The following is a 25,313-nucleotide window of genomic DNA, read 5'->3' as shown; positions in this document are numbered from 1 at the left end:
AAACATGAGTTTCAGGTAGATTAGATAATTTGTCCCAAGTCCTAGAGTTGTTAAGTGATACTGATAGAATTTGAACCTCAGACTGTCTAATGACACTGCTCAGTGCTCTTATTCAGAATTTTAGGCTGCCTCCAATTAAGATAAGTACAGGCTCTTTAGGTAGCTCACACCTTGATGCAACTGATCCTGCTACTTGCCAGTTACATGGTTGTGGTGAATGTTTCACTTCTTGGAGTCTGCAGGTCAACTGATAATATTGTTAGTACCTACTGCACCAGATTTTGTGAGTGTTGACTAAGCTCATCCACTAGAAGCACTTGGTATGTTGCAATAAGTACATGTTAATAATGGTAGTATTATTTTTAAAATGTTTGCAATCAATGTTATATAATGAATGTAGCTGAATGTCCACAGATGTCTGTGGAATCCAGACAATTTCTCAAAAATCCATTTAGCACTTACGTATTGTCGCTTGCTTATTCTCAAGAAATCCTAACAAGGTCCCAGATATTCTTTTCATTTCTCATTTCAAAAGCTGACAGTCAGCCAAATACAGGAAAAAATAAAATTGTGGAAAATATGATGCTATTGTTCTAGAATAGCTACTTTTTTTTTCCTTTTTAAAAATGTATTTATTAGCGACAGAGAGAAAACATGAGCAAGGAGAGAGACAGAAGGAGAAGGAGAAGCAGATTCCCCCCTGAGCAGGGAGTCTGACAAGGGGCTCAATCCCAGGACCCTGAACTTAGTTCATGACCTTAGTTGAAGGTAGACTCTTCACTGACTGAGTCACCCAGGTGCTCCTAGGATATTTTCCCTGAATATTTTTATCTACAACATTTAAAGAAAAATAAAGATTGAAAGTACCAAGTGTCCACATTAAATCTGTGGAAGGTTTTACGTACTTGTGAATTATCCCTGAGCTCATGGGATTTGCAATTTCCAACTGAGTGACAATCAAAGAGAAAAATCAGAAAAACAAACTTGCTTAGAAAAGTCAACTAAATTTATGTAACCAGTGCTACTTTGTTGAACTGTGTTAATTCATTAATTTCTTCTTGTGAATGATGTCATTTCAATGCCTTAACACTGTTTTTTCAGCCTCTTTAGGACCAAGACTACCCGCCATTTTTAGTGAGATCAAAAATAGGATGTCATGTTGTCTAGGTATGCACAGTGCCACCTGAAATATATGTCCCGTTACGTAGAGGACAGTAGGGTCAAATAAATTCAAGATTTCCTAGGGGAAGGTAGATATTCTTATCTTTTTTGGAATTTTTTTAAAAACAATTTCTTGTTTAAAAGGACAAAGAAGAACCTGCTCATTGTGATATTATTACATTTCTATCATTTGTGTTCTTTTCAAGTAATCTACTACATTATTACTAACTATAGTTATACATCAGTTGTACATAAGATCTATGGAACTAACTCCTCTTCTAACTAAAAGTTTTCACCCTTTGGCCAACATTTCCCCATTTCCCCACCCTCTAGCCCCTGGAAAACACCATTCTACTCTCTACTTTCATGAGTTGATTTCTTTAGATTCTAGTTATGTGTGAGATCATACAATATTTGTCTTTCTGTGTGTGGCTTATTTCATGCAGCATAATGCCCTCCAAATTCACCCCCATTGTCAAAAATGTAAGGATTTTGTCGTTTTTAAAGGCTGAATAATATACCACTGTACATATATACCACCCTTTCTTTATACATTCATTGGTCCATGAACACTCAGATTGTTTTTATATCTTGGCTATTGTGAATAATGCTGCAGTGAACATGGCAGTGCAGATATCTTGTCAAGATGCTGGTTTCATTTCTTTTCTTTTTTTAATATTTATTTACTTATGAGAGAGAGGGAGAGGGAGGGAGAGAGAGAGAGAGAGGAAAGGCAGGTGGGGGCACGGTCAGAGGGTGAGAGAGAGAGAATCTCCAGTAGACTACCTGTGGAGCAGGGAGCCTGATGTAGGGCTCCATCTCATGACCCTGAGATCATGACTTGAGCCAAAGTCAAGAGTCCCAGACTTAACGAATTGAGCCACCCAGGCACCCCCGCTTTCTATTTTAATTTCCTCTCTCTACCACTATGCTGCCAATTCTTCAGCCCATGCCTCCTCCTTTCCTCCTACCAACATTAACCACTATTCAAAAGAAATGTCCTGCAAAGCAGAACTTGTTTAGTTCCATTTGATAAAAAACTCAATTAAATGAAAAGTGATGAAGCCATTCATAAGTAACCAATTTGGGGTAATTTAATTTCACTGTCTTATGGTTAATTTTTATCTGCAATGAAATGGCGAGAAGAATCTGGTGTTGATAAATTTCTCCAAATGTGCTTTTAGTAATCTCATCATTCTGCCAGTATCCCTTAACTATATTATTTTTCCTGTATATTATGTTGCTTTTATGTCCCATGGACTCTTGACTGTATAACTAAATAATAAAGGAAGTCAAAGAAAGAGAAATGGATGATCCCCTAATGCATAGTTTTAGCTATAAAAATAATGGCCAGGTGGTAAACATCACAGCCAATTCCCAGCTTCCAAAGAAAAACAGTAAATTGTGCTCTGAAGGGACATGCATTTGAAGCTTGTTGGGCTACATGGTATGGCATCTTGTCCTTAATGTGCTGGAGCTGACTAGAGGCTACTTTGAATTTCCTATAAAATTTAAATCATTGTGTAATGAACCTAATGAGCTCAATAGCATTGACATCACATGCCGTTTTAAAGTATTTATTTTATGAGTAATAAACAAAAAGATTTCTCCCTTCATGCATCTTTACTAAATATCAAAAGTGAGTTATACATTATTTGGGGGAATCCTTTCAAAATGTATACATATATTAAGTGGTCATGTTGTATACTTCAAATATCATACAATTTTGTGACTAACACCTCAATAAAGGTGAAAAAAATGTGTCCTACAGAACCCTTCAGCTACGTGATAGTACAAACATTTAAACTATTACCTTTTCAATGGTTTGGTCAAGATTTGCTCTTTGTACATAACTTCTGGGTTTTAGAAACTCTCTTAGGTATTTTATGGTAATTTAAATTTTGAATTTTTTTTTTTTTTTGTAAAAATTCTTTGTATTACCCATGATGCCAATGTCAGGTTAGAGAGCTCCTGCAATCAATCAATCAATCAATCAATAAAAATTTTCTTTAAAAAATTAAATTAGTGGATATCGGTAGAAATAAAACATACAAGCAAAATCATACATTCCTTTGTATATAAATTAATTTCATCATTACAATCACATACTATGGCTCAAGCATAAAAAATAAATATAACCACCACAATGCAAGATTATATAACTGGGTTAACAGAATCAGATATAATTTAGATATCAAACACACAGTATACTATTAAGATGTATGAGAAGATTTTTACTGGGCACTAGAATGTGGGTAGGGTCCTTCTTTGTTATTGTAGTCAAAAGTATACTGAACTTAGAAATGAAAGATCTTGGTTTGAGCCCTCCTTCTAACATGCTAACTATATTGTCTTTATTCTCCTTCTCTTAATTCTTAAAATTAAAAGGTTGTTCTAGAATAGTTATTTGTTTTTTTTTAGAATAGTTATTTGAATGGTGCTTTCCACCTTTAAGATTTTATGCTTTTATAATTTATTTTAGTTGCTATACTTATATTATGCCAAGCTCATGATGATATAACTGATAGAAGATTTGTTCAAGGAACCACTGCAACTTTGAATAGATAAAAATGAGAGATATTGGTTTCTACTGCACAAGCAACAGTTTATGAAAAATATGACCAATACATATAAATGCATAAGTTCATTTAGGTAAACTATGCTTTTAAAAATGGACTTTTTAATTAATGGATGTATTAATTTCAGAGAGAGAGAGCATGCGCGCAAGCAGGAGGGGAAGAGGGAGAGAAAGAATCTCAAGCACACTGTATGCTAAAGATGGAGCTGAATGCAGGGCTCAATCTCAGGACCCTGGGATCATGACCTGACTGGAAAACCAGAGTAAGATGCTAAACTGACTGAGCCACCCAGGTGCCCCTATGAATAGACTTTTCTTCCCTCTTTAGCTGCTAGGAAACATCATAAAAGTAAGCGGGGCTTTCTTCTCTGAAAAGATCAGATTGAAACATGATGAATATATATGTGCAATTGAAAATAAGTATAAAAATACATTTAATGCAACCTTTTACATATTTATTTGGCTTAAGATCAGATTTTTATTTTTAAAGAATTTTTTCACCTCCTTTCTCATAAAATTTTTTTCTTTGCTTTGGAAGTGGATAGGATGAGATGTGAAGGTTTTCAACAAAGGCAGTGCAGTGTGGCAGAAAAATATAATTGGCTTTAGTAGCAGGAACATCCAAGTTCAAGTGGTATTTGAATCAATAAATAGATGTGTGAAAATGGTCAAGCCATAAAACTTCTAACCCCCTGTTACCTTATCTATAAAGTTAGCTAATATATTTTTTTAAAGTTAGCTAATATTTTGGTATAATTTCCCCTGCTGTATTATAAGAAAAAAGTTACTAATTAATATTCATTTATTCATCCACATTCATATTTTGCATTTTTTTCAATTGTGGTTCACAATGCAAATAGATGGTGAGGGTAGTAAAAATAACAAGACAATTTAAAGTATCAGCATTTTGGTGAATATTTTGCAGCAATATACTTTAAAATATGTAAATTTTCCTCTCTTGCATAATTATAGTAGGGGTTTCAAATTACATTCAACAATTCAAAAGTAGTATATGGACAATTGTATAAAATCATCTCTAATACTTTCTACAACCATGACTCTCAAGAAGGAAATACACTTTCCCCTCAGAGGAAAATATACTGATTTGCTATTGTTTAGGTTAAAAAATGATGGTTGCAAGAGTCTAGTCAAAAGATAATTATCAAACAGTTGTGTAACTAAAAGAAAAGCTATTCCTTTCTTTTCTTTGAAGAAGAAGAGAAGATATGGAGAAAAGCCAGAAAGATAGGCTTTGGGAGGGCTCTGTGTGGTGTGGGTGGAGAGAAGAATGGAAGACTACCTGTGCTCAGACATTCAACAGAATTTGAAGAACAATGTGTCTTTGGGTTTTTTTTAAGATCAAAAAAAATATTTTATTTATTTATTTATTTGAAAAAGAGAGAGAGAGTGAGAGAGCAAGTAGGGGGAGCAGCAAAGAAAGAGGGAGAAGCTGGCTCTCTACTGAGCAGTGAGACTGATGAAGGACTTGATCCCCAGACCCTGGGGTCATAACCTGAGCCAAAGGCAGATGCTTAACCAAGTAAGCCACCCAGGTGCCCCTGAAGAACATTTTTTTTAAACTTTTATTTATTTATGATAGTCACACAGAGAGAGAGAGAGAGAGAGAGAGAGGCACAGACACAGGCAGAGGGAGAAGCAGGCTCCATGCACCGGGAGCCCGATGTGGGATTCGATCCCAGGTCTCCAGGATCGCGCCCTGGGCCAAAGGCAGGTGATAAACCGCTGTGCCACCCAGGGATCCCAGAACATTTTTGAACAATAAAAGAAACTATTTGTATTTCCTAAATGCTCCCACCTCCTCTAACTAGCCTGGTCAAATAGAATCTCTGATGGAAAGTCTGTATAAGCAGATTTTAGTGTAAATTAAAATGGATTATCATAAACTGAATTATTGTTCTGATTTTCTACTTTCTCCCTGTTATTGACTATTTCTCCCCATTCCCTTCACCAAGTGACACTGCAGGAGCTCCCATTCAAGAAGATGTATGTTATATGCACATGTGTGGTTATGTGTGTAATTAGGTGTGGCCTCTTGTATTCTTGACCTTCATAAGGAAACATGTCCAAAGTAGGTGCTGGTGCTGAGTAAGACATTTGTGAAGCATGTTTCAACCTGAGCTGGACCCACACCTGTTGGGGGCCTGCTAAGATCAGTCAACCCAAGCTGACCTTCCCCTACCAACCCTTACCAACCTTTGCCATCTATTCCCTACCAACCCCACAACCCTTACCAGTCACTACCAACTCCTACTAATCCCTACCAACCTGAGGCCCAAGAGTGAGAGAAGTGACTATTCACATTGTGTGTCATGAAGAGATGATATTACTTGTTACATAGCATCACTGCAGCATTGATGACTGCTGCAAGGGTTAAATTTTACATATACAGGTTCAAGGTATAAAACAGAGAGCATTCACTGAAGTAGGAACTCAGAGATAGAATGGTCTTGTAAGGATATAACTTCCTCCAATTGGCCAACCCCAACCAGAAATCTTAGGTTCCATTCAATCTGATGTATATATCAAGAGGGCTAGGGACTCCAAATGACAAATGAAAAATATATTTATATATACATGTTATCTGTAGAAAAATAGGTCATTTATGTTAAAAAAAATTCTATTATTTGGTGTATCTTTGAAGTCTATCTGAGATCTATTTGTTATAGAAACAGTCCTAAATGATAATGCTCTTCTGTGGAAAGTATGAAGTCAATAAAAGATGGAAACACAAACTTGCATTATCTTTTCTCAAAGCAAGCCAAGATTTGCTAAAAGCAGTGTAGTTTTTTTGAAAAAGATAGATTGACATAGAGTGAATCAGAAATTCACTAAGCAAGAACTCGATGAACCATGTGTCTTTTTAATGTAGAGAATAAATATTTAGTAGTAGAAAAGAAAGGAAAAGAAAAAGAAGGAAAGAAGCAAAAGAAAAAAAAATATGTCTTCCTTCAGACACACAATGTAGGTAGTCCAATATGTAATCAGGAACTTAAAAAGTTGATAAATTCTTCAGTGAGGATCTCTGAAACCTTTATGAGTACATGAATCATATGGAGAGTCGGAGTGGTCTAGGCAGAGGTACAAGTGGAGAGTCCATTTATGGATTAATGCCATGTCCGTGTAGTTTGAGGTTTATCAGTCTATAGTTATTTACCAAAAAAATGGTGATTGTTAAGTGAAATAGAAGCATTAAAAAGGAAAATTAAGCTTAGGACCACCCAGTATCAACTCAGAGCATGAGGTAAAAGCCACATACTTCTACTGGATCATTAAAAGGAGCCTTTTACCTGTAGTTGAGGATGGAATGTACTCAAAATAACGCTTAAGATGTAATAATAAAGAAAGATGCATCCACAGCCCTGACACATCTTCCACTCCAACTCAAAGTACTTGGAAGCACTTCAAAACCTTAAACATCTTAATTTTCTGGGACTTCTGAATGAGACATTTATCATCTTTTTATTGCTATAAGGTAGCAGTCTGCCCTTCCCAGGAGATTATAAAATGACCCCATGTAAAGTAGGTGTCTCACGAGATAATGAACACCCTCCTCAAGATCTATCACTATCCACTTTCACTGCTTTTGTAACAATAACCAAGGTCAAGGTGCAGCAGAGCTAATTGTCCCTGCTATGGGAAGAATAAGATTATCTACCAAAAAGGACAGCAGGATATGGTTAACAACTACTGGTGGCATCTAGGGGAATATACCTGAGAATCAATCTTCCTTGTGCTGGGGTAAAGGGAGCAAATTACAGCTCTGAATGACAAGAGAGTTTCTTGATATATAAGGTGCTTAAAACTGTGGTAAGGACATCTGGAGCTGATCTTAACTCACTAGCAGGTTATTCCCTGATGCTCCAGAAAAAAACAATGGCTTACAATGAACAAGGTATAAATTCTAGAACTGTCAGAGATTTGAAGAAGTGGTCAGAGACTCAAGGCTATGAGCATTTTAGTATAAGTTGTTAATGTGGGGTGAGAGAAGACACCACTTAACTTTGCTCCCCAGGAAGGCCTCCGTAACATCCCTTCCTTGAAGCAATGAAGAATGGCACACCTTGAGGTGCAATGGCATTACCAGGGTATTCACGGGTGGCTTTCCTCTGTAGGCCAAGGAGGGAGTACGTATCTTGCTGCTATGGAACTGCATTTCTTAGTGTCAGTGTGAACAGCAGAATTCTAGAATATGGGTTCTGAATCCAGGTGGCAGTACTCAAATGTCAGAGGCAGATGGAGGAAGTGTTTCATAACAATTAGCAAGGCTCGAATGGCAGCTGAACTGCTATGAAGCATAGGAATCGTGGTGCTTCTAAGGCAAGATAGTAGGGCAGCCAACAAGGGTAGTGCTTGATTTATAGAATCAAAAACTGCTGGGATGCCTGGGTGGCTCAGTGGTTGAGCATCTGCCTTCGGCTGGGGTCATGATCCCAGGGTCCCGGAACTGAGTCCCCACATCAGGCTCCCTGCATGGAGCCTGCTTCTCCCTCTGCCTGTGTCTCTGCATCTCTCAATCTCTCTCTCTGTGTGTCTCTCATGAATAAGTAAATAAAATCTTTATAAAAAAAAACTGCCAAAAGTAGGTGAACTCAAAGACTCTTATTTACTATGATCTATCTTCACAGTGATTAATGCATATTCTAAATGTGGTGTTAAATAACTAATTAAATTAAAGGGTATTAAACACCTGATTTATTGTCCATGAGATTCCACACGGCCATCATTTCAGGCCAAGGGGCTCATTTTATGGCAAAAGAGGTACAGTTATGTGCATATAACTATAGGGTCCTAGTTGGCCATAATGTACTGTACCATCCAACAAGGCTGGCCTGGTAGTATTGGAATAACTTCTTAAAGAAAAAGCTAAGGGCAGATTTGGGGATGAGTTTCCATAGGGCTAAGGCAGTGATGGCCATCATACAGCACTTTTCTTGATAGGGAAACAGGTGAAAAAAAAAAAAAAAAAAGACCAGGTGAGAATGAGAGTCAGGGTTTGAGATATGAGTGGCCTCTATCACCATCATCTTGAGTGAACTACTTGGGGAATATATGATTCCTGTCCTTGCAAATTGAGGCTCAGAGGTCCTAATTTTTTTTTTTTTAGGGACAGGAGTCATGCTTCCACTAAAGAGACAGACTAAGGTTTCCATTAAACCTACACTAACAGTTGACCAAGTGTTTTTAGTTCTTTTTTTTTTTTTTTTTTAGATATTATTTTATCATGACAGACAGAGAGAGAGAGAGAGAGAGGCAGAGACACAGGCAGAGGGAGAAGCAGGCTCTATGCAGGGAGCCTGACGTGAGACTCAATCCCGGGTCTCCAGGATCATATCCCAGGCTGAAGGTGATGCCAAACTGCTGGGCCATCGAGGCTGCCTGTTTTTGGCTCTTTATGCTGGTAGACCAAAAGGTACAGAAGGGAGCTGTTACAGTTATAAAGAAAGTTAAGAACCTCTTAAAGAAAATGTGAGAGAGCTTGCTCTACCACACATCAAGACTTACTGGGTACAATGGGGATTTTAAAGGTATTAATTCTTCCAATCCATGAACATGGGATACCTTTCTTTATCTGGGTCCTCTTTTATTTCTTTCATCATTGTTTTGTAGTTTTCAGGACACAATTATTTCACCTCCTTGGCTAAGCTTATTGCTAAGGATTTTATCCTTTTGGATGCTGTTGTAAAGAGATTGTTTCCTCATTTTGCCTTTTCAGATAGTCCATTGTTAACATACAGAAATGTAATTGATTTTTGTATATTGTAACTTTGATCAATTTGTATGTTAATTCTAATATTTCTTTTCTGTGGAGTCTTTATGATTTTCTACATATAAGATTATGTCATCTGCAAACAGAGATAATTTTACTTCTTCTTTTACTGTTTGAATGCAATTTATTTTCTTTTGAGGTCTAATTGTTCTGGCTACAACTACCAGTACTATGGTGAATAGGAGAGCTGAGAGTGGGTATCCTTGCCTTGTTCCTGACCTTTTTAGAGCTAAGATTTCTGCTTTTTTCTCTTGAGTATGATGTTAGCTATGAGCTTTTTATTTATGGCCTTAATTAAATGGAGGCCCATTCTTTCTGGACCTGGTTTGTTTTTATCATAAAAAGATTTTGAATTTTATCCAATTATTTTTCTGTATGTATTGAGATGATTATGTAACTTTAATTATTCATCTGTTTATGTCGTGGATCACGTTATGTGTGTGTACGTTGAATTCCAGGGGCTCAGTCAAGGTATCATGGTTTATGATCCTACTAATGTGGTAATGAATTTTGGTATGCTGATATGTTGTTGGGGATTTTTGCATCTATATTCATTAGAGATATTGGCCTATAGTTTTCTTTCTTGTCATGTTTTTGACTGGCTTTGGTATAAGGACAATCCTGGCATAATAAAATGAGTTTTGACATTTTCTCTATTCTCCAACATTTTGGGAAGAGTTTAAGAAGGAATGGTATTAACTACTCCTGTAAATGTTTGGTGGAATTTGCCAATGAAGCCACTTGATCTTGGATTTACATTTGACAGGAGTTTTTTTGTTGCTGATTACTCTTTATTAATTATTAGATCATTCAGGTTTTATTTTTCTTTATGAGTCTTGGAATTTATCCATCTCTTCTAGGTTATCCAAATTGTTGGGATCCCTGGGTGGCGCAGCGGTTTGGTGCCTGCCTTTGGCCCGGGGCACGATCCTGGAGACCCGGAATCGAATCCCACATTGGGCTCCCAGTGCATGGAGCCTGCTTCTCCCTCTGCCTGTGTCTCTGCTTCTCTCTCTCTCTCTGTGTGACTATCATAAATAAATAAAAAATTAAAAAAAAAACAAAAACAAATTGTTGGCTTATGATTTTTCATAGTCTCATGACTTTTTGTATTTTTGTGGCATCAGTTGCAATGTTTCTTCTTATCTCTGATTTTGACTTTTCTTTTTTTCTTAGCTAAAAGTTTGTCAATATTTATCTTTTCAACAAAGTAACTTCTAGGATGTATCTTGCAAGAAGTTACTGTAGCCGAATTCATAAAGGGCCACAGTAACTTCTTGCAAGATACATCCAGGAAGGCAAAAGAAACAAAAGCAAAAATGAACTATTGGGACTTCATCAAGATAAGAAGCTTTTGCACAGCAAAGGATACAGTCCACAAAACTAAAAGACAACCTACAGAATGGGAGAAGATATTTGCAAATGACGTATCAGATAAAGGGCTAGTTTCCAAGATCTATAAAGAACTTATTAAACTCAACAGCAAAGAAACAATCCAATCATGAAATGGGCAAAAGACAGGAACAGAAATCTCACAGAGGAAGACATAGACATGGCCAACATGCACATGAGGAAATGCTCCGCATCACTAGCCATCAGGGAAAGTACAAATAGAAACCACAATGAGATACCACTCACACCAGTGAGAATGGGGAAAATTAACAAGGCAGGAAACCACAAATGTTGGAGAGGATGTGGAGAAAGGGGAACCCTCCTGCACTGTTAGTGGGAGTGGAAACTGGGGCAGCCACTCTGGAAAACTGTGTGGAGGTTCCTCAAAGAGTTAAAAACAGATCTGCCCTATGATCCAGCAATTGCACTGCTGGAGATTTACCCCAAAGATACAGATGCAGTGAAAATCCGGGACATCTGCACCCCGGTGTTTTTAGCAGCAATGTCCCCAGTAGCCAAACTGTGGAAGGAGCCTCGATGTCCATCAAAAGCTGAATGGATAAAGAAGATGTGGTCTATGTATACAATGGAATATTCCTCAGCCATTAGAAATGACAAATACCCACCGTTTGCTTCAACGTGGATGGAACTGGAGGGTATTATGCTGAGTGAAATGAGTCAATCGGAGAAGGACAAACATTATATGGTCTCATTCATTTGAGGAATATAAATAATAGTGAAAGGGAATAGAGGGGAAGGGAGAAGAAGTGGGTAGGAAATATCAGAAAAGGAGACAGAACATGAAGACTCCTAACTCTGGGAAACGAACTAGGGGTGGTGGAAGGGGAGGAGGGTGGGGGTGGGGATGAATGGGTGACAGGCACTGAGGGGGCACTTGACGGGATGAGCACTGGGTGTTATTCTGTATGTTGGCAAATTGAACACCAATAAAAAATAAATTTATAAAAAAAATAAAAAAATAAAAATAAAAAATAAAAAAAAGAAACCTCAAAAAAAATAAAGATACTTCATGTCTGAAAATATTAAAAAGAAGTAACTTCTAGTTTCATTGATTTTTTTTTCTATAGTTATTATGTTCTCTGCTTGATTTATTTTTACTCTAATTTTTATTTCTTTCCTTGTGCTTACTCAGGGCTTTGTTTGTCTTCCCTTTTCTAGTTCCTTGAAGTGTAAAGTTATGTTGTATATTTGAGATCTTTCTTTTTTTAATTTAGACATTTGCCATAAACTTCCCTCTTAGTATGCTTTTTTCTACACCCCTTAAGTTTGGATATGTTGTGTTTTTGCATTTGTCTTGAGCTATTTTCTACATTATTGTTTGCTTTCTTCTTTGATTCATTGGTTGCTCAGAATGTACTGTGTGATTTCCAGATATGTGTGAATTTTCCAGATTTTTTTTTCCTATTATCGATTTCTAATTTTATTCCACTCTTGTTGAAAAAGTACTTGGCATAATTTCAATCTTCTTGAATTTGTTAAGGCTTATTTTGTGACCTAATATGTGATCTCTCCTGGAGAATGTACCATGTCTCATTCAGGAGGTAGGTGTATTCTGTTCCTTTTGGGTAGATTATTCTGTCTGTATCTATCAGGCCAGTTGGTCTGCAGTGTTGCTCAACTCTGCTGTTTCCTTGTTGATTTTTCTGTAGATGTTCTATCTAGAATTGGCAGTGGTCTTTCAAGTCTCCTACTCTTACCTCACTGTCTAATTTTCACCATTTGCCTATATATTTGGATGCTCTGCTCTGTATGAATTTATATTTATAATCATTATATTATTCTAATGAGTTGAACATTTTATCATTCTATAATGACTGCTTTTGTCTCTCATGATAGATGAAACATTGATGAAAAAGACAAACATTGATGAAACAGATGAACATTAATGAAAAAGAAAATAAAGAAGACATAAGTAAATGGAATGACATCTCATGTTCATGAATTGGAAATGTTAATATTGTTAAAATGTCCATCCTGCCCAAAGCAATTAGAAATTCTATTAAATGTCTACCAAAATCCCATTGGCATTTTTTTTACAGAAGTTGAAAAATAGTTCTAAAATTATATGGAACCACAAAGACACTAAATAGCCAAAGCAGTCTTGGGGAAAAAAACAACAAAAACAGAGCTATCACAATTCCTGTTTTCAAGGTATATTGCAAAGATACTAAGCTAAAACAGAGTTGCTCTGGCATAAAAACAGGCAAATAGACCAATGTTACAGAGTAGAGAGGCCATAAAAAAAAAAAAAATCCCTGCTTATACAGTTACCTGATCTTCAAAAAGAATGAAAAGGCAATGGAGAAAGGCTAGTGTCCTCAACAAATGGTGTAGGGAAATTTGGATATCCACATGCAAAATAATGAAATAGAACCCTATATTACACCATATACAAAGATCAACTCAAAATGATGTAAAGACTTATAAAAGCTGAAACTGTTAATGCATCTATAAGAAAATATAAGGAAAATAATTGCCTACTAAATAAATGATATTTATGTAGAAGAAGAAATGAAAGTGGATTTGTCTGTGACATCACATGCAAAGATCAACTTCAGATGACAGACCGAATACAAATAACAAAATAAAGTTTTTCACAATATAGAAGAATGCCTTAAAGATCTAAGGATAGCAAGTCACAATTAAAAATAATGGCTAGGGTGGCTCAGTTGGTGAAGTGTCTAAGTCTTGATTTAAGTTCAAGTCATGATCTCAGGGTTGTAAGATTGAGCTCCACATTAGGCAGACACTGAGCATAGAGCCTGCTTGAGACTCTCTCTCTCTCTCTGTCCTTCTCCCTCTGCCCTTCCACACCCTGGTCACGCACAATCTCTCTGTCAAACAAACAAACAAACAAACAAACAAATAAAACTCTTTGTATCAAAAGACTCTGTTCAGAGAGTGAAATACAAGCTCCATAGTTTGAGAAGATGTGTGAAATACATGTAACAAGGAGTGAGTCATAGATGGAACATATAAAGAGTCCTACAGATGAGAAAGAACAGGCAAGAAGAAAATCAATAGTAACCCAAAAGATCATTGGATATGGGATTCAAAAAGGTACTTGGGGAAAAAAAAATGGAAAATGGCAAGTAAACAGATGAAAAGATATTCAATCTCATTAGGAAAATGCTGATTAAGATTATAATGTGGCACCACTGAAACCACACCTCAGACTGGCTCAAATTAGAAAGATTGACACAGCAAAACTGCAGACAGGAATAATCAGTAACTCAGAGAATCATCACATTCATACGGAAAACAATTTGGGCTTTTCAGTAGAGTGAAGTATACTCATATTCATAACAGAGAAATTCAGGCACATGTGCACCGAGAAACATTATACAAAACTATTCACAGCAGCATTGATAACAGCAGCCTCGACCTGGAAGCCACTCCAATCCTCATCAATAGTAAGAATGTGAAAATGAGGTGTAGCACAGCCACATACTGTCAATCAAATACATGAATAAATAGGCCGAAAGTTGGCTCTAAAAAGATAAAGGGGAATAAAAGAGGGCAGATACTAAAGCATACATACTCTATAATTCTATTTATAGGCAATCAAAAAAAGACATAACTCAGCTGTGTTGTTTAATGGGTATTTATGGAGTTGGTTAATCTACAAGAGAAACCAAGGAACTAACCCCCACAGTTAACCGAAGGTGGAGGAGAGTATCACTGGGAGGGAGCACACATGGGGCTCTCTTGGTCATGGTCATATGCCCTGGCTGCACTTGCACATCTTTACTTTATAAAAACATTGTGCATATATGTTTTGATCACTTTCTAGCTATTACACATGATTCTTAAAGTTTAAAGCACAAGATTTGGTATTAATAAAAAGCTTCAGAAATAGTTGGAATCCTCCCTGTAAAACCAAAAGTTGATTTGCCGAGCTTCCTCCTGAGTTAGGCAGTAAAGTCGGTGTAAGTAATTGTAGTGAGCTATAACGTTTGTAGAGAAGGATAACTGAATCCAACTAGACTGAATAGGCCATGAATTTTCATCAGTCTATAAAACAGAAGTGCAATTTGTATTAAGTTGGATCTCATAAATAAGCAATGTAGCATTAAAAGGCGCAGCCAGATGAATGGAATGAGGGTTTGTGAGGCACAAATAGTCCATATTTCTTCTTAGACAAATATTAAATAATTTAAATAGAGTATATATTGTAAAGGGGTGGGTGGAAAATACAGCTCCAAGCATGTGACCGAACAGGCTGGTAGCGTATCTGTCACAGGGTTCCTGCGCATGATCTTCTTAGACCTACTGTTTCCCTGTCTCCATGTAGTAAAGATTTTGCCCTGTTAGAAATTCCACTTGTTCTCTGTATTTACATTGCTTTTTAAACGAATCCTATGTGTTCTATGCTACATGCTGAAATTCCAAAAGTAGACATGTATCCAGTAGCAAAACTTTGTCAAGATACTTTCTTTATGCACATGTGTGTGATACGCCACATATGTACTCGTACACGTTGACATCTATTATATCTCTTCTCTTTTTACAACACTATCTGAGTCTTCATTGAAAAAAAAATGTACCTTTAGATCATTTTAATCCATTACGTCTAGTTTAATTCAGCATCTTCTAAAAGGCAAATATTGGGCTGAGTAATAGATTTCTCAGATCAACATGACGTGTCTCTGCTTCCCGTAAACAGATAACTTCAATATACTTTGGTAAGTAATATCCAAAACGCATGCACAGTATAAATGGAACCATGAGGATGGGTCATGTAAGATACAGAAATGGTCAGGTGAGGTTTTCCAGAAGAGATTATGTTTGACCAGAATGCTCAAAGGTAATTGCTCTAGATAAAGAATGGAAAAAAGAAGAAATCAAGGCAGGGGCATGACCCTCTGGACTCGGGAGAGGACCCAAAGGACTCGGGAGAGGTACTGAGAACGCGTATTAGTAGCTGCAAGCAGGTTTGCACTGATGCAGGTAAAGCTGGAAAAGAGCAGTGGGGTGTGTGTGTGTGTGTGTGTGTGTGTGTGTGTGTTTCTTTGCTGTGCTGAGAGATGTCTCCTGTGGCGGAACTGTTGGCTAGAGACAGCATTCCAGCAGGTACACCAAGGATAATTAAGTGGTGTTAAGGCCAGCATCAGGATAATCCATTAAGTGAGAAAAATAGCAGCCAAGGAAACAAACTATAAAGATGTATTTTAATGTAGTGTGTCCTTTAAGGATAGCAGAAAAATAGACTCTGTTTTACTAAGAAAAAAACCAAAAAGACGTTGCGATGTGAATTTGGTGAGAAACAGCAAGAGCTGGACCGTAGTTGTCTGGAGGGAGAAGGAAGGAATCTGAGAAGACGAGAAATGTGTAAAATGATCAGGACTGGAGACGGGCTGGGTGTGGATAGTGGCGGTGGGGGGGAAGGGGGCCCAGGGCTCCCCAGCACCCGGCTTGCCATTGGGAAACCAAAGAGCAGCATCTGGGAGAGGAAGCCCTGTCCAGGGAAGGTGATGCTGAAGGTCGAGTGCTAAGAGGTTGAACAGGGGGCACCTGCAGGACACGTGGGTGCGCTAGTTTGACAGGTAAACATCTGTTCGAGGCTGCAGCTTCCAGGAGCAGGGGGGGCTAAGGACACAGCTGTGGGGGACACGAGCGTGCATGTGTGATAGAGACCATGCGTGTGGGAGCCAGGAGAGTGCCCCCAAATGAACGTGTAGCGTTGGAAGGACACCTGAGAAGCCCTTTGTGAGATGCAGTTAGTTTGGCAGGTGGTGGAAACTTCTATCACCGTGATCGTGGTGACGGAAACACGAGGATCCGTGTGTCCCAGCTCCAAACCTCACCAGACTGCATCCCTGAGTCGTGTGTGGTTCTTTGAAGGCCAACGGTACCCGGGAGAAACTAGAAAAGGAGTGTGATCATCCAGCAGAAAAAGAAAAGGTCTAAGAAGCAAACAGATACAGGAAAAGGTAGAAAGAACCAGACGTGCTACAATCGGAAACCAGGAGCCAACAGGGAGGGGAGGCCTCTGGGGGGGGGGGGGAGACCCATTTCCAGTGTGGCAGCGAAGTTATTCAGATAATGATAGATTCAGCAATAAGGAGGTGACCACGATCATCCATTGCACATTTGGGATCATACAAGTGTGGATGTTTACACACACACACACACACACACACACATGCAGACACATGCACATGTATTTATCATGACCTCGGCCACTAAGATGAAAACTGCTCTAAGGATGGGCCCTCGGTAAATATTGTGAAAACACACGCAGAGAATGTTCTCATTCATTCATCAACTGCTGATTGAGTAGCTGAAAGATCACGAGCTTTCAAAAATATTCACAAAAAAAACAAAACCAAACAAAAAAAAAAATCACAAGCCCCAGGTAAATCTCCACGAAGAATATTTTTCGGTAGCAGCATTAAGATACATTGTCACCCGGTTTTCAAAGTGTGTGGGCTGCCTTCTTGGCCGAGTCCAGCGCCTGCGTGGCCTAGTGCGACTTGGCAAGAGAACCTGTGAAATTCCCCACCGGTGACCCACTTCAAAAAGAAGCATTAGGGTTTCAGGCCCTGTCGAATGCCATCCTGAGCTACAGAAAAATCAATAAAACACCCTAAAGCTCCCACCTCCGTTTCAGTTTTAGAGCCCCACATAGGGAGGCGACAAGTACATCCAGCAGAGACACACCCTGGGGGCTCAGATTTATCTTCCTTAATATTAAATTTCATAGTTAGCATCCCACCCCTTCTGAACGCTGAAGTTCACTAATGATTTGAAAACTGCTCTCAGGAAAAAAAAAAGAAAAAGAAAGAAAAAAAAAGAAAACTGCTCTCAGGGTTTATTTTATTTTATTTTATTTTATTTTATTGTATTGTATTGTATTGTATTTTTTTATTTTATTTTTTATATTTTTTATTTTTATTTTATTTTATTTTATTTTATTTTATTTTATTATTTTATTTTATTTATTTTATTTTATATTTTGCTCTCAGGGTTTAAGCGGAATTGCTACCACCTTACCGCAGCTGGCGTTCCGCACATAGGCCTCACGGGGGAAGGCACTTATGTTTCAGGTTAAATAAATTCAGCCTCTTTTGTTTTTAGAACTGGAAGGACATTTTGTTGACTCAGGGCTCTATCTCTGTTACTTAGAGCTAGAGGAGGTCAGTTCAGCATAAGGGTCTCTACAAGGCATTGATGGGGAGTTTGCAGGGAAGCAGCTCCCTCCATAGTGTAGACACTGCAAAGAACCCGGTTGAAACGTAAGAGGAAGTGTTGTCCCAAGTGTGCCTGCTCTGCCTCCGTGTGGGCTCTCCTGCCCAGGGCTGTTCTGAAAAACAGGACGAACTGGGATTTAAGGGGAGCTGTGGCTCCTAAGGAAGCCCTCCAGGGGACGCTGCAGGAAGCCTCCCCCCTCAATTTCCACTCACCCAGAACATGCAGTGAACGGCCTCCTGGGGCACCTGGGCCAAAGTAAAAACTTCTCACCCTCCCTCCTGCTATATTCTGTTAGACCATCACAGACGCTGTGCGGGAGACGGTGCTTCTGAACAGATGGCCCTTCATCTCCTCCTCACTCCCCATCCAGACTCAGGGTTGAATTTATTGGGCCTTGGTTGGGAAAAATAAATGGAAATGGCATGCACCATATTGAGCGGAGTGTCTCCATTCCCCGCTCGAGACCCGGGGTGTATGGTGGGATCAAAGTCGTGCACTTGACTTAGGCATCAGGACGGATCATTCCTAGCTGGTCTTCTGATTTCGGAAGACATGGGATCTGGGAGACACATCTGAGCAGTTTAGCATCTTAGCATTTTAAGACAAAAAGAGACATAATCCTAACAGAAGACTCCGCTTCCTTACCCTCAGCTATTTAACAGTAATATATGCACGCGTAAATTGTTTATATATATGTAGTGTGCATAAATATCCTCTACTGCATAATGTCTCTCTCCCTCCCTCCCTCTCCCCCTCCCTGTCCCTCTCCCTCTCCTTCTCCCTCTCTCTCTCTCTCTCACTACACCACCCCTCAAGTCTTCTGCTTCCTTGGGATCTGGGAGGACTGGGGATTTTGTGCAGCAGGTGTGAGGTCTCTTACACCTGAGACCCACTTGGAGATGAACTGTTGGCAGCTTGTGGCCCAGATTCAGAATGTGCATAAAGACCCTCTAGACGCAGCCTCCTGTGACACGTTGTAAAGGGCACTAAACAAGATTTTATGCGGGTGCGCCAAGTTGTCAAGTCTTCCATCAGCAGCTGTGTCATTAGGCCTCCCTGGCCTTTCCCATCAGAACTCAACATGTTTCTCATCAATTTTCTACAACTCCTCTGGACACATCTTCCATTACTGTCAAACTATTGACTTGTTCTCCAATTGCCTCTTCAGCTCAACTCTGTCCTCTGTCTCCTCTATCAGATGCCTGGCATCTTTCTTTTTTTCTTTCTCTTTTTTTCAACCTAGGATCTCACTTATTTGTCAAGATACTACAGATGAATACATTCTCCCATGAACCCCGACGCAGCTGACTTCGTCCTCCGTAGTGTTCCTCATCCTTTAGGAAATCATCCAGATGACACACACATTGGACACTTGATATAGAGATGGAGTCTGTTCTTACTCAATTTCCCAGGTTTCATTCTGCATCTGTTCTTTTCTCCCCAACAATGCTGCTGCTGCAAATGCTCTGAGAATTATGCAAATGGTTTCCAAAGTTAAGTGTAGTATATCATGCTTGTGTGTAGTGGGTTCTACGTTCAAAAATTACTGGTTGGTAGTTTATTTTTTAATATGCTGATAAAACTTCTTTGCTTGGCATAATCCATAAACATTGCTTTGGAAGTATTTCCTATTTAATAAAGTTTGCTACTACAGTCCTACTTTAATACACTAAAAGAAAGTGAGAAGTTCCTTCAGCATTTGAATGCAAATACTGGATTGTGCATGCTAAAACACCATTAGAACAAAAACTCCTTAAGTCAGTAACTCAAATTCAGTGCAATAACTAACCATACGTATCTTAGTTTTAAGTGTGTCCTAATCGTTTTTTGGTGACAATTAAAATTAAATTTTATAAGCAGAGCATGAGTCATTTAGTGAAATTAATGTATTATATAATTATCATTAGGTAGCAACAGGAGACCATTATGATGCATCAAAATTCCATTCTCTGAACATTACAAGTTCTCTGGAACTGTGCAGAATCAGTAGGATGCACCTGCTTTGCATGTTTTTCTGTTCCTTTGTACTTTCAAACTCATTTTAGTTTTTTATGAAAACACGCTATTGCCTAAAGACCAGGACAATTACTGCTTTGTCAAATTACAAATGCTAAGGTTAACATTTCAATTTTTAATGCTGAAACAAACTACAGAGACCATTTCTCATCTAATTTAAGAACTAGAAGACAAGAAACAACGTTAATGCTCTAATTCCTTCGAAGGCAGAGAACCACTAGGAAAAGTAACAATAATAAAAAGAAAGAAAAAGTAAAAATCATTAATAAGTAGTCATTATGTTAACATCTACTTACATATTATTAATTATATATCCAAATGGGTTTTCTCTTTCCTATGCTAAGTACATTAAGAGAAATGAAGAGGAAATTTTTCCTAAATGATTTCAATACCTGTTTATTTTAGCGGAATAGTTGGTAGATGTGACTACATTTTTCAGTTTTCATCAAAGTGGCAACTAGAGTGATAACTGTAATGGTATTTTTATTTTTTTTTTTTTTTTTTTTTTTTTAATTTTTATTTATTTATGATAGGCACACAGTGAGAGAGAGAGAGGCAGAGACACAGGCAGAGGGAGAAGCAGGCTCCATGCACCGGGAGCCTGACGTGGGATTCGATCCTGGGTCTCCAGGATCGAGCCCTGGGCCAAAGGCAGGCGCCAAACCGCTGCGCCACCCAGGGATCCCTGTAATGGTATTTTTAAAAAGATATTTTATGTATTCATTTGAGAGAGAGAGAGAGAGAATAAGTGAAGAGGTGGGGCAGAGGCAGAGGGAGAAGCAGAATCACCATTGAACAGGGAGTCTGATGCAGGATTTGATCCCAGGACCCTGAGCTCATGACCTGAGCTGAAGGTAGACACTTAAGCACCTGAGTCACCCAGAAGCCCCCAATATTTAATCATCATCATTATTAGACTAATATAATAGTTCAGGCCTCTAGATCTGGCCTATTATAACTACCTTCTGAGCTGGCAATCTCCCATTACAATCCACTCAGGAGTAATCTTTATTGTAAAAATCTAGTGGTGCCTGAGACCTTCCAGAGGTCCCCCTCAGCACCTTCTCCAACACGCAGAGAGGAATTTTTACAACATGGCACATCCAATTTGCTGTAATATGACATGTCAAAGCCCTGTATCTGTTTTTATTCCTGCAATAATGTGCTGGAAATATTCCAACTCCTTCCAATTTTCTTCTCGCCAATATTCGTCCTTCATGAGCCAACTTCAGCACAATCCCCTTTCTTATGTTTTCTGCACGTGCTACTCAGATTTCACCACCTTGTTTTTGCTTGGTATAAGAGAAACTGTCAGTGCTTCATGTGTGTCTCTCAGAGCACATATACTTTCTGGCCGACTTCCATCTGCTGCTATCTGCAGTGTGACTAAATGCCCTTGAATCCAAATATAAGAGATCTGGCTGCTTGCCTGCACTTGGGGCAGAAAGTACCAAAAATGGCTCCTCCACAGCATCAGTGACCAAGAACTCTCAGGATTTCATGCATGAATTTGCCAGTTCCATCACTTCTCAAGATCGATAATTTTGGGACATATGTTTGCAGAATTTCCTAGATATGCTCTTGAAATTGGGCTTCAGTCTTCCTAATGACTAATTTAGTTGCTGTCCATTCATTGGCAGCTGTCTTTTTCCTTGAATTACTTCCTACTTTCCTATGAGTATCACTTGAACTTCTCAAAAATTATTTCTACCTCAGTCTTTTGTCTACAGGTCTTTTCTTGTAGAGTCCACAAGAAAACTTGTGACACTGCAGGTATTATTACACAGAGTTCTGGAGTTGAATGGCTTGCTGGCTACATGGCATCAAGACTCTGTGGCTTGTTGCAACAGCACAATGACCAATCCTCTCCCCTGTGGTGAGCTTGGGTGGCATAAAGGCATAAAGGGAATGTATGCTTCACAAAATATCTCTAGGATTTGAGAGGCAGAGGGACAATGATGATGATGATGACTATGGAGTTGTAAGTATTTTCAGAGCTCTGAGGGGGAAAAAAACCTGATGAGCTCACGTGACTGATGAGCTCATGTGATATGTCCAATCAACACCTCAGGCCATGGTATGAAAGTCAGAAGGTCTCTGCCTTTAACAACATTTAAAGAAACCCTCATCTTCGGTAGCCAGAGAGAACACTCTATTGAACACCAGACCTTTGTCTGACTGGAAGAGCAGCTGGCTTGTAGAGAACGCTTGCTTCAGAGCATCAACAAAACTCTTATTCAAGACTCAAGGCTTTAGTAGGGTAGTGGTGGGAGCCTGAAGTCTGCATTCACCTTCTAGCTGACCCAATCCTGTGAGACAAGGGTTCTTTCCTTGCCTGTAGCTCACAGAGATGCCTTATCTCAGGTAGATACTGTGAAATATATGTGCCTTTCTCAAAATCTGCCCTCAGATTATGGCTTCTAAACCATCAACCATGTTCAAAACCAAGGATGGCCCAACTGAGGAAATACTGCACTGCTATAAGAAAAATGGGATTATTCATCAAAGGAAGTACAGAAACTGGCTGATATACCCAGTATTAGAATCAGGAGAGCATGCTGGACAAGGAGTGTGTACAAATATAGGTACCAAGAAAATCCTAACTATATGTTTAGACAAATAATTTATGTCTAAACATCTATATTTTGAGGTATGCACTTACAAATTCACACATAATGGTAAAGCTAATTACATATATCTCTCTAAATACCTTATTACAATTCCAGAAAAAAAATATATATAAAATAAGAAAAGAATAGTCTCAAATGAATCAGTGTTTAAATCACCTAAGATTCATAAGATGCAAATTCACAAGCTTATAAATAAGTGAAATCCAGTGGACGCAAGGTGATTTGAAAAAACAAAACAAACAACAACAACAACAAAAAACTTGAGTATCTCATTCACTGATCACTACTGTATGTTGCATTAGCTCAATCTTTTTTCAAAATTAAAGTGTTAGAAACACAGTCACTTAAAAATACATTTAATAGATATAGTCCACTTACCCGTACTTGACCCACAAAGGCATTGGCTTCTTCTTCCACCACAGACAGATTTCTAGGAAGATAGGGGTCAAACACTGGAGCGTTGTCATTGACATCTGTCACCACAACATTTACAGTAGCAGTCGAGGTCTTAAAGAAGGAAAAAAAAAAGATTAAATGCGAAAGGAGTTATTTTCATTTTGATGTCAGCTAGTTGGTCATCTTGACATTTGTCTATCAGAAATACAGTGAGAACTTGCATCATTCCAACTAAAACCCAAAGCATCTCATTGCTATTCCTGCTCTTAGCTTTCCAAAAATGAATAATAATTAAAAAAAGACAAAGAAAAAAAGAGTAGGTTTGCAATATTTCAGCACCTCTCACTGATAGAGAAAGCAAATGATATTACAGGGCAACCATCTTCTTGAAAATGTCAAGTATTTCCTGGAGGCTTACTTTGAGAAAGTGATTTTACCTGTACCTTGTTCACATTTTATGGGTGGGCAAGCTTTTGTTTGTACACACATCTACTTCTTTTTCTCTGAAATGTAACATTTCTGTAGTTTATATCACATTTCACACTGTTTAAAAATAAAAATGGTACATTATAAAAAGGCACAGTGCATCAAATGGGTATTTTTAGGTAAGTAAACACTGTCAGAAAATACTACACTCACCATTTTCTGGGTTCACCTCTAAACCAAGACTTTGAGCACCGCATGTCACTATTTAAGTGGTTACCTTATGATTATGTAGCCCAAGGAAATAGTAAATAAGCAGGTCCACCTCCCAGTAGTATGTGCTACCTGGTTAAGAGGTAAATCCTCAGCCTGCTGCAACCAGAGACTATTACGTAGGTCAACGACTTTTGCACAATCAAGGAACATTGTTAGATGTGAGTCAAGCTGGAAACTGTTTACTCTAATCAAAGCCTGAGAGCAGCAGCTGCCCTGCACTGAGCTCTGTGATGGTGTGGGACAGATCACTGAAGCCTGGGGCCAGAATCAGAGAAAGAAAAGGCCCTTGGCTGGCAAAAGAAAAATCCATTATGCTACAATAGTAAAGATGTGACAAGATGTAAGGTAAAAGTAGGAGAAAAATGCAGGATGAAATAATTGCCCAACTTTTGTTAAAAACAAAACAAAACAAAACAAAAAAGAATGCCTGGGTGGCTCAGTCAGTTAAGAGTCTGGCTCAGGTGATGGGCTCTGGAGCCTGGGATTGAGCCCCACTTTGGGTGTGTGTGTGGGGTCCCTGCTTAGCAGGCAGTCTGCTTCTCCCCCGGCCCTCTGCCCCTCTCCTCTGCTCACGCTCTTTCTCTCTTTCTCTCTCTCAAATAAATAAACTCTTTAAAAATTAAAAAAAAAATAAAAAAAATACTGACAGAATTTATTCTAACTGTACATGATGTAGAGTGAAAGGCTAACATGCCGAGCAGCAACCCTTGGCTCAGAGAGAGTGAATCTGAGGAGCTCCTGTAGCCCTCATGGGATATAGGGCCAAATACTGTATTCCTAGAGAGCAAGGAGGCAAAGGCCTGGTAAATTCCCTGTCCTTCCTGTTGGGATCACTGCCATTCTGCATCTAGCAGTAACGGTGCATGGGGTCTAGATCTTGCCACACTCCAACTAAAACCCATAGCTCAAACTCCAATTGAATTAAGGTTGTCTGTCCCTATTTTAACAGAAGCAAAGTATATCCTCCTTTGAGCAATATGACTTTACCCCAAGCTTTTAAGGTTTTTCCACATGCAATATTCAGCAGTCATTCAAAAATCACCGTGCACAGCGGGGAATTCTTGGGCATTCATAATGGGTTCTTTCTCTATTTGGTGTATTGTCTACATTGGTGGGCTCATTCGGTGAAAATTCATACAGCCATTCAGTATCATTTGTACATTTTTTATATAAACCCCAATAAAAAAATAAAATAAATAAAAATAAATAAATAAACCCCAATAAAAATTTTATCTAAAGGCATGCCAAAGGGGTGTCTGGGTGGATCCATCAGTGAAGCATCTACCTTCCGCTCAGGTCATGATCCCAGGGTCCCTGCACCTGGCTCCCTGCTCAGTGGTGAATCAGCTCTCCCTTTCCCTCTGCCCTTACTCGTGTTCTCTCTTTCCCTATGAAATAATTAAATAAAATCTTTAAAAAAAAAATAAAAGCATGCCAA

The 25,313-nt window shown here is 38.6% G+C and overlaps 1 protein-coding gene and 1 long non-coding RNA gene across 3 annotated transcripts in view; one reads left to right on the top strand and one right to left on the bottom strand.

Moving 5' to 3' along the window:
• The window catches only part of PCDH15 (protocadherin related 15), a 906,505-nt gene that overhangs the window by 217,755 nt on the left and 663,437 nt on the right, over positions 1-25,313 (bottom strand). Inside the window, 1 exon segment of the mRNA XM_035706656.2 lies at positions 23,159-23,287. Within this exon segment, the coding sequence (XP_035562549.1) occupies positions 23,159-23,287 (129 nt within the window).
• Positions 136-10,548, top strand: LOC125753732 (uncharacterized). 2 transcript variants are annotated; one of them, XR_007406190.1, is made up of 3 exons: positions 136-283; positions 3,868-4,002; positions 10,388-10,548. It is a non-coding gene; the product is annotated as an uncharacterized LOC125753732 (long non-coding RNA). The 2 variants fall into 2 exon arrangements; XR_007406189.1 differs by having other exon boundaries at positions 3,868-4,088.

This window comes from Canis lupus, chromosome 26, assembly GCF_003254725.2.
Source record: "Canis lupus dingo isolate Sandy chromosome 26, ASM325472v2, whole genome shotgun sequence".
Taxonomy (NCBI): Eukaryota; Metazoa; Chordata; class Mammalia; order Carnivora; family Canidae; genus Canis; species Canis lupus.
Note: the sequence above shows the minus strand (reverse complement) of the source record. Positions and strands in the feature narration are given on the sequence as shown.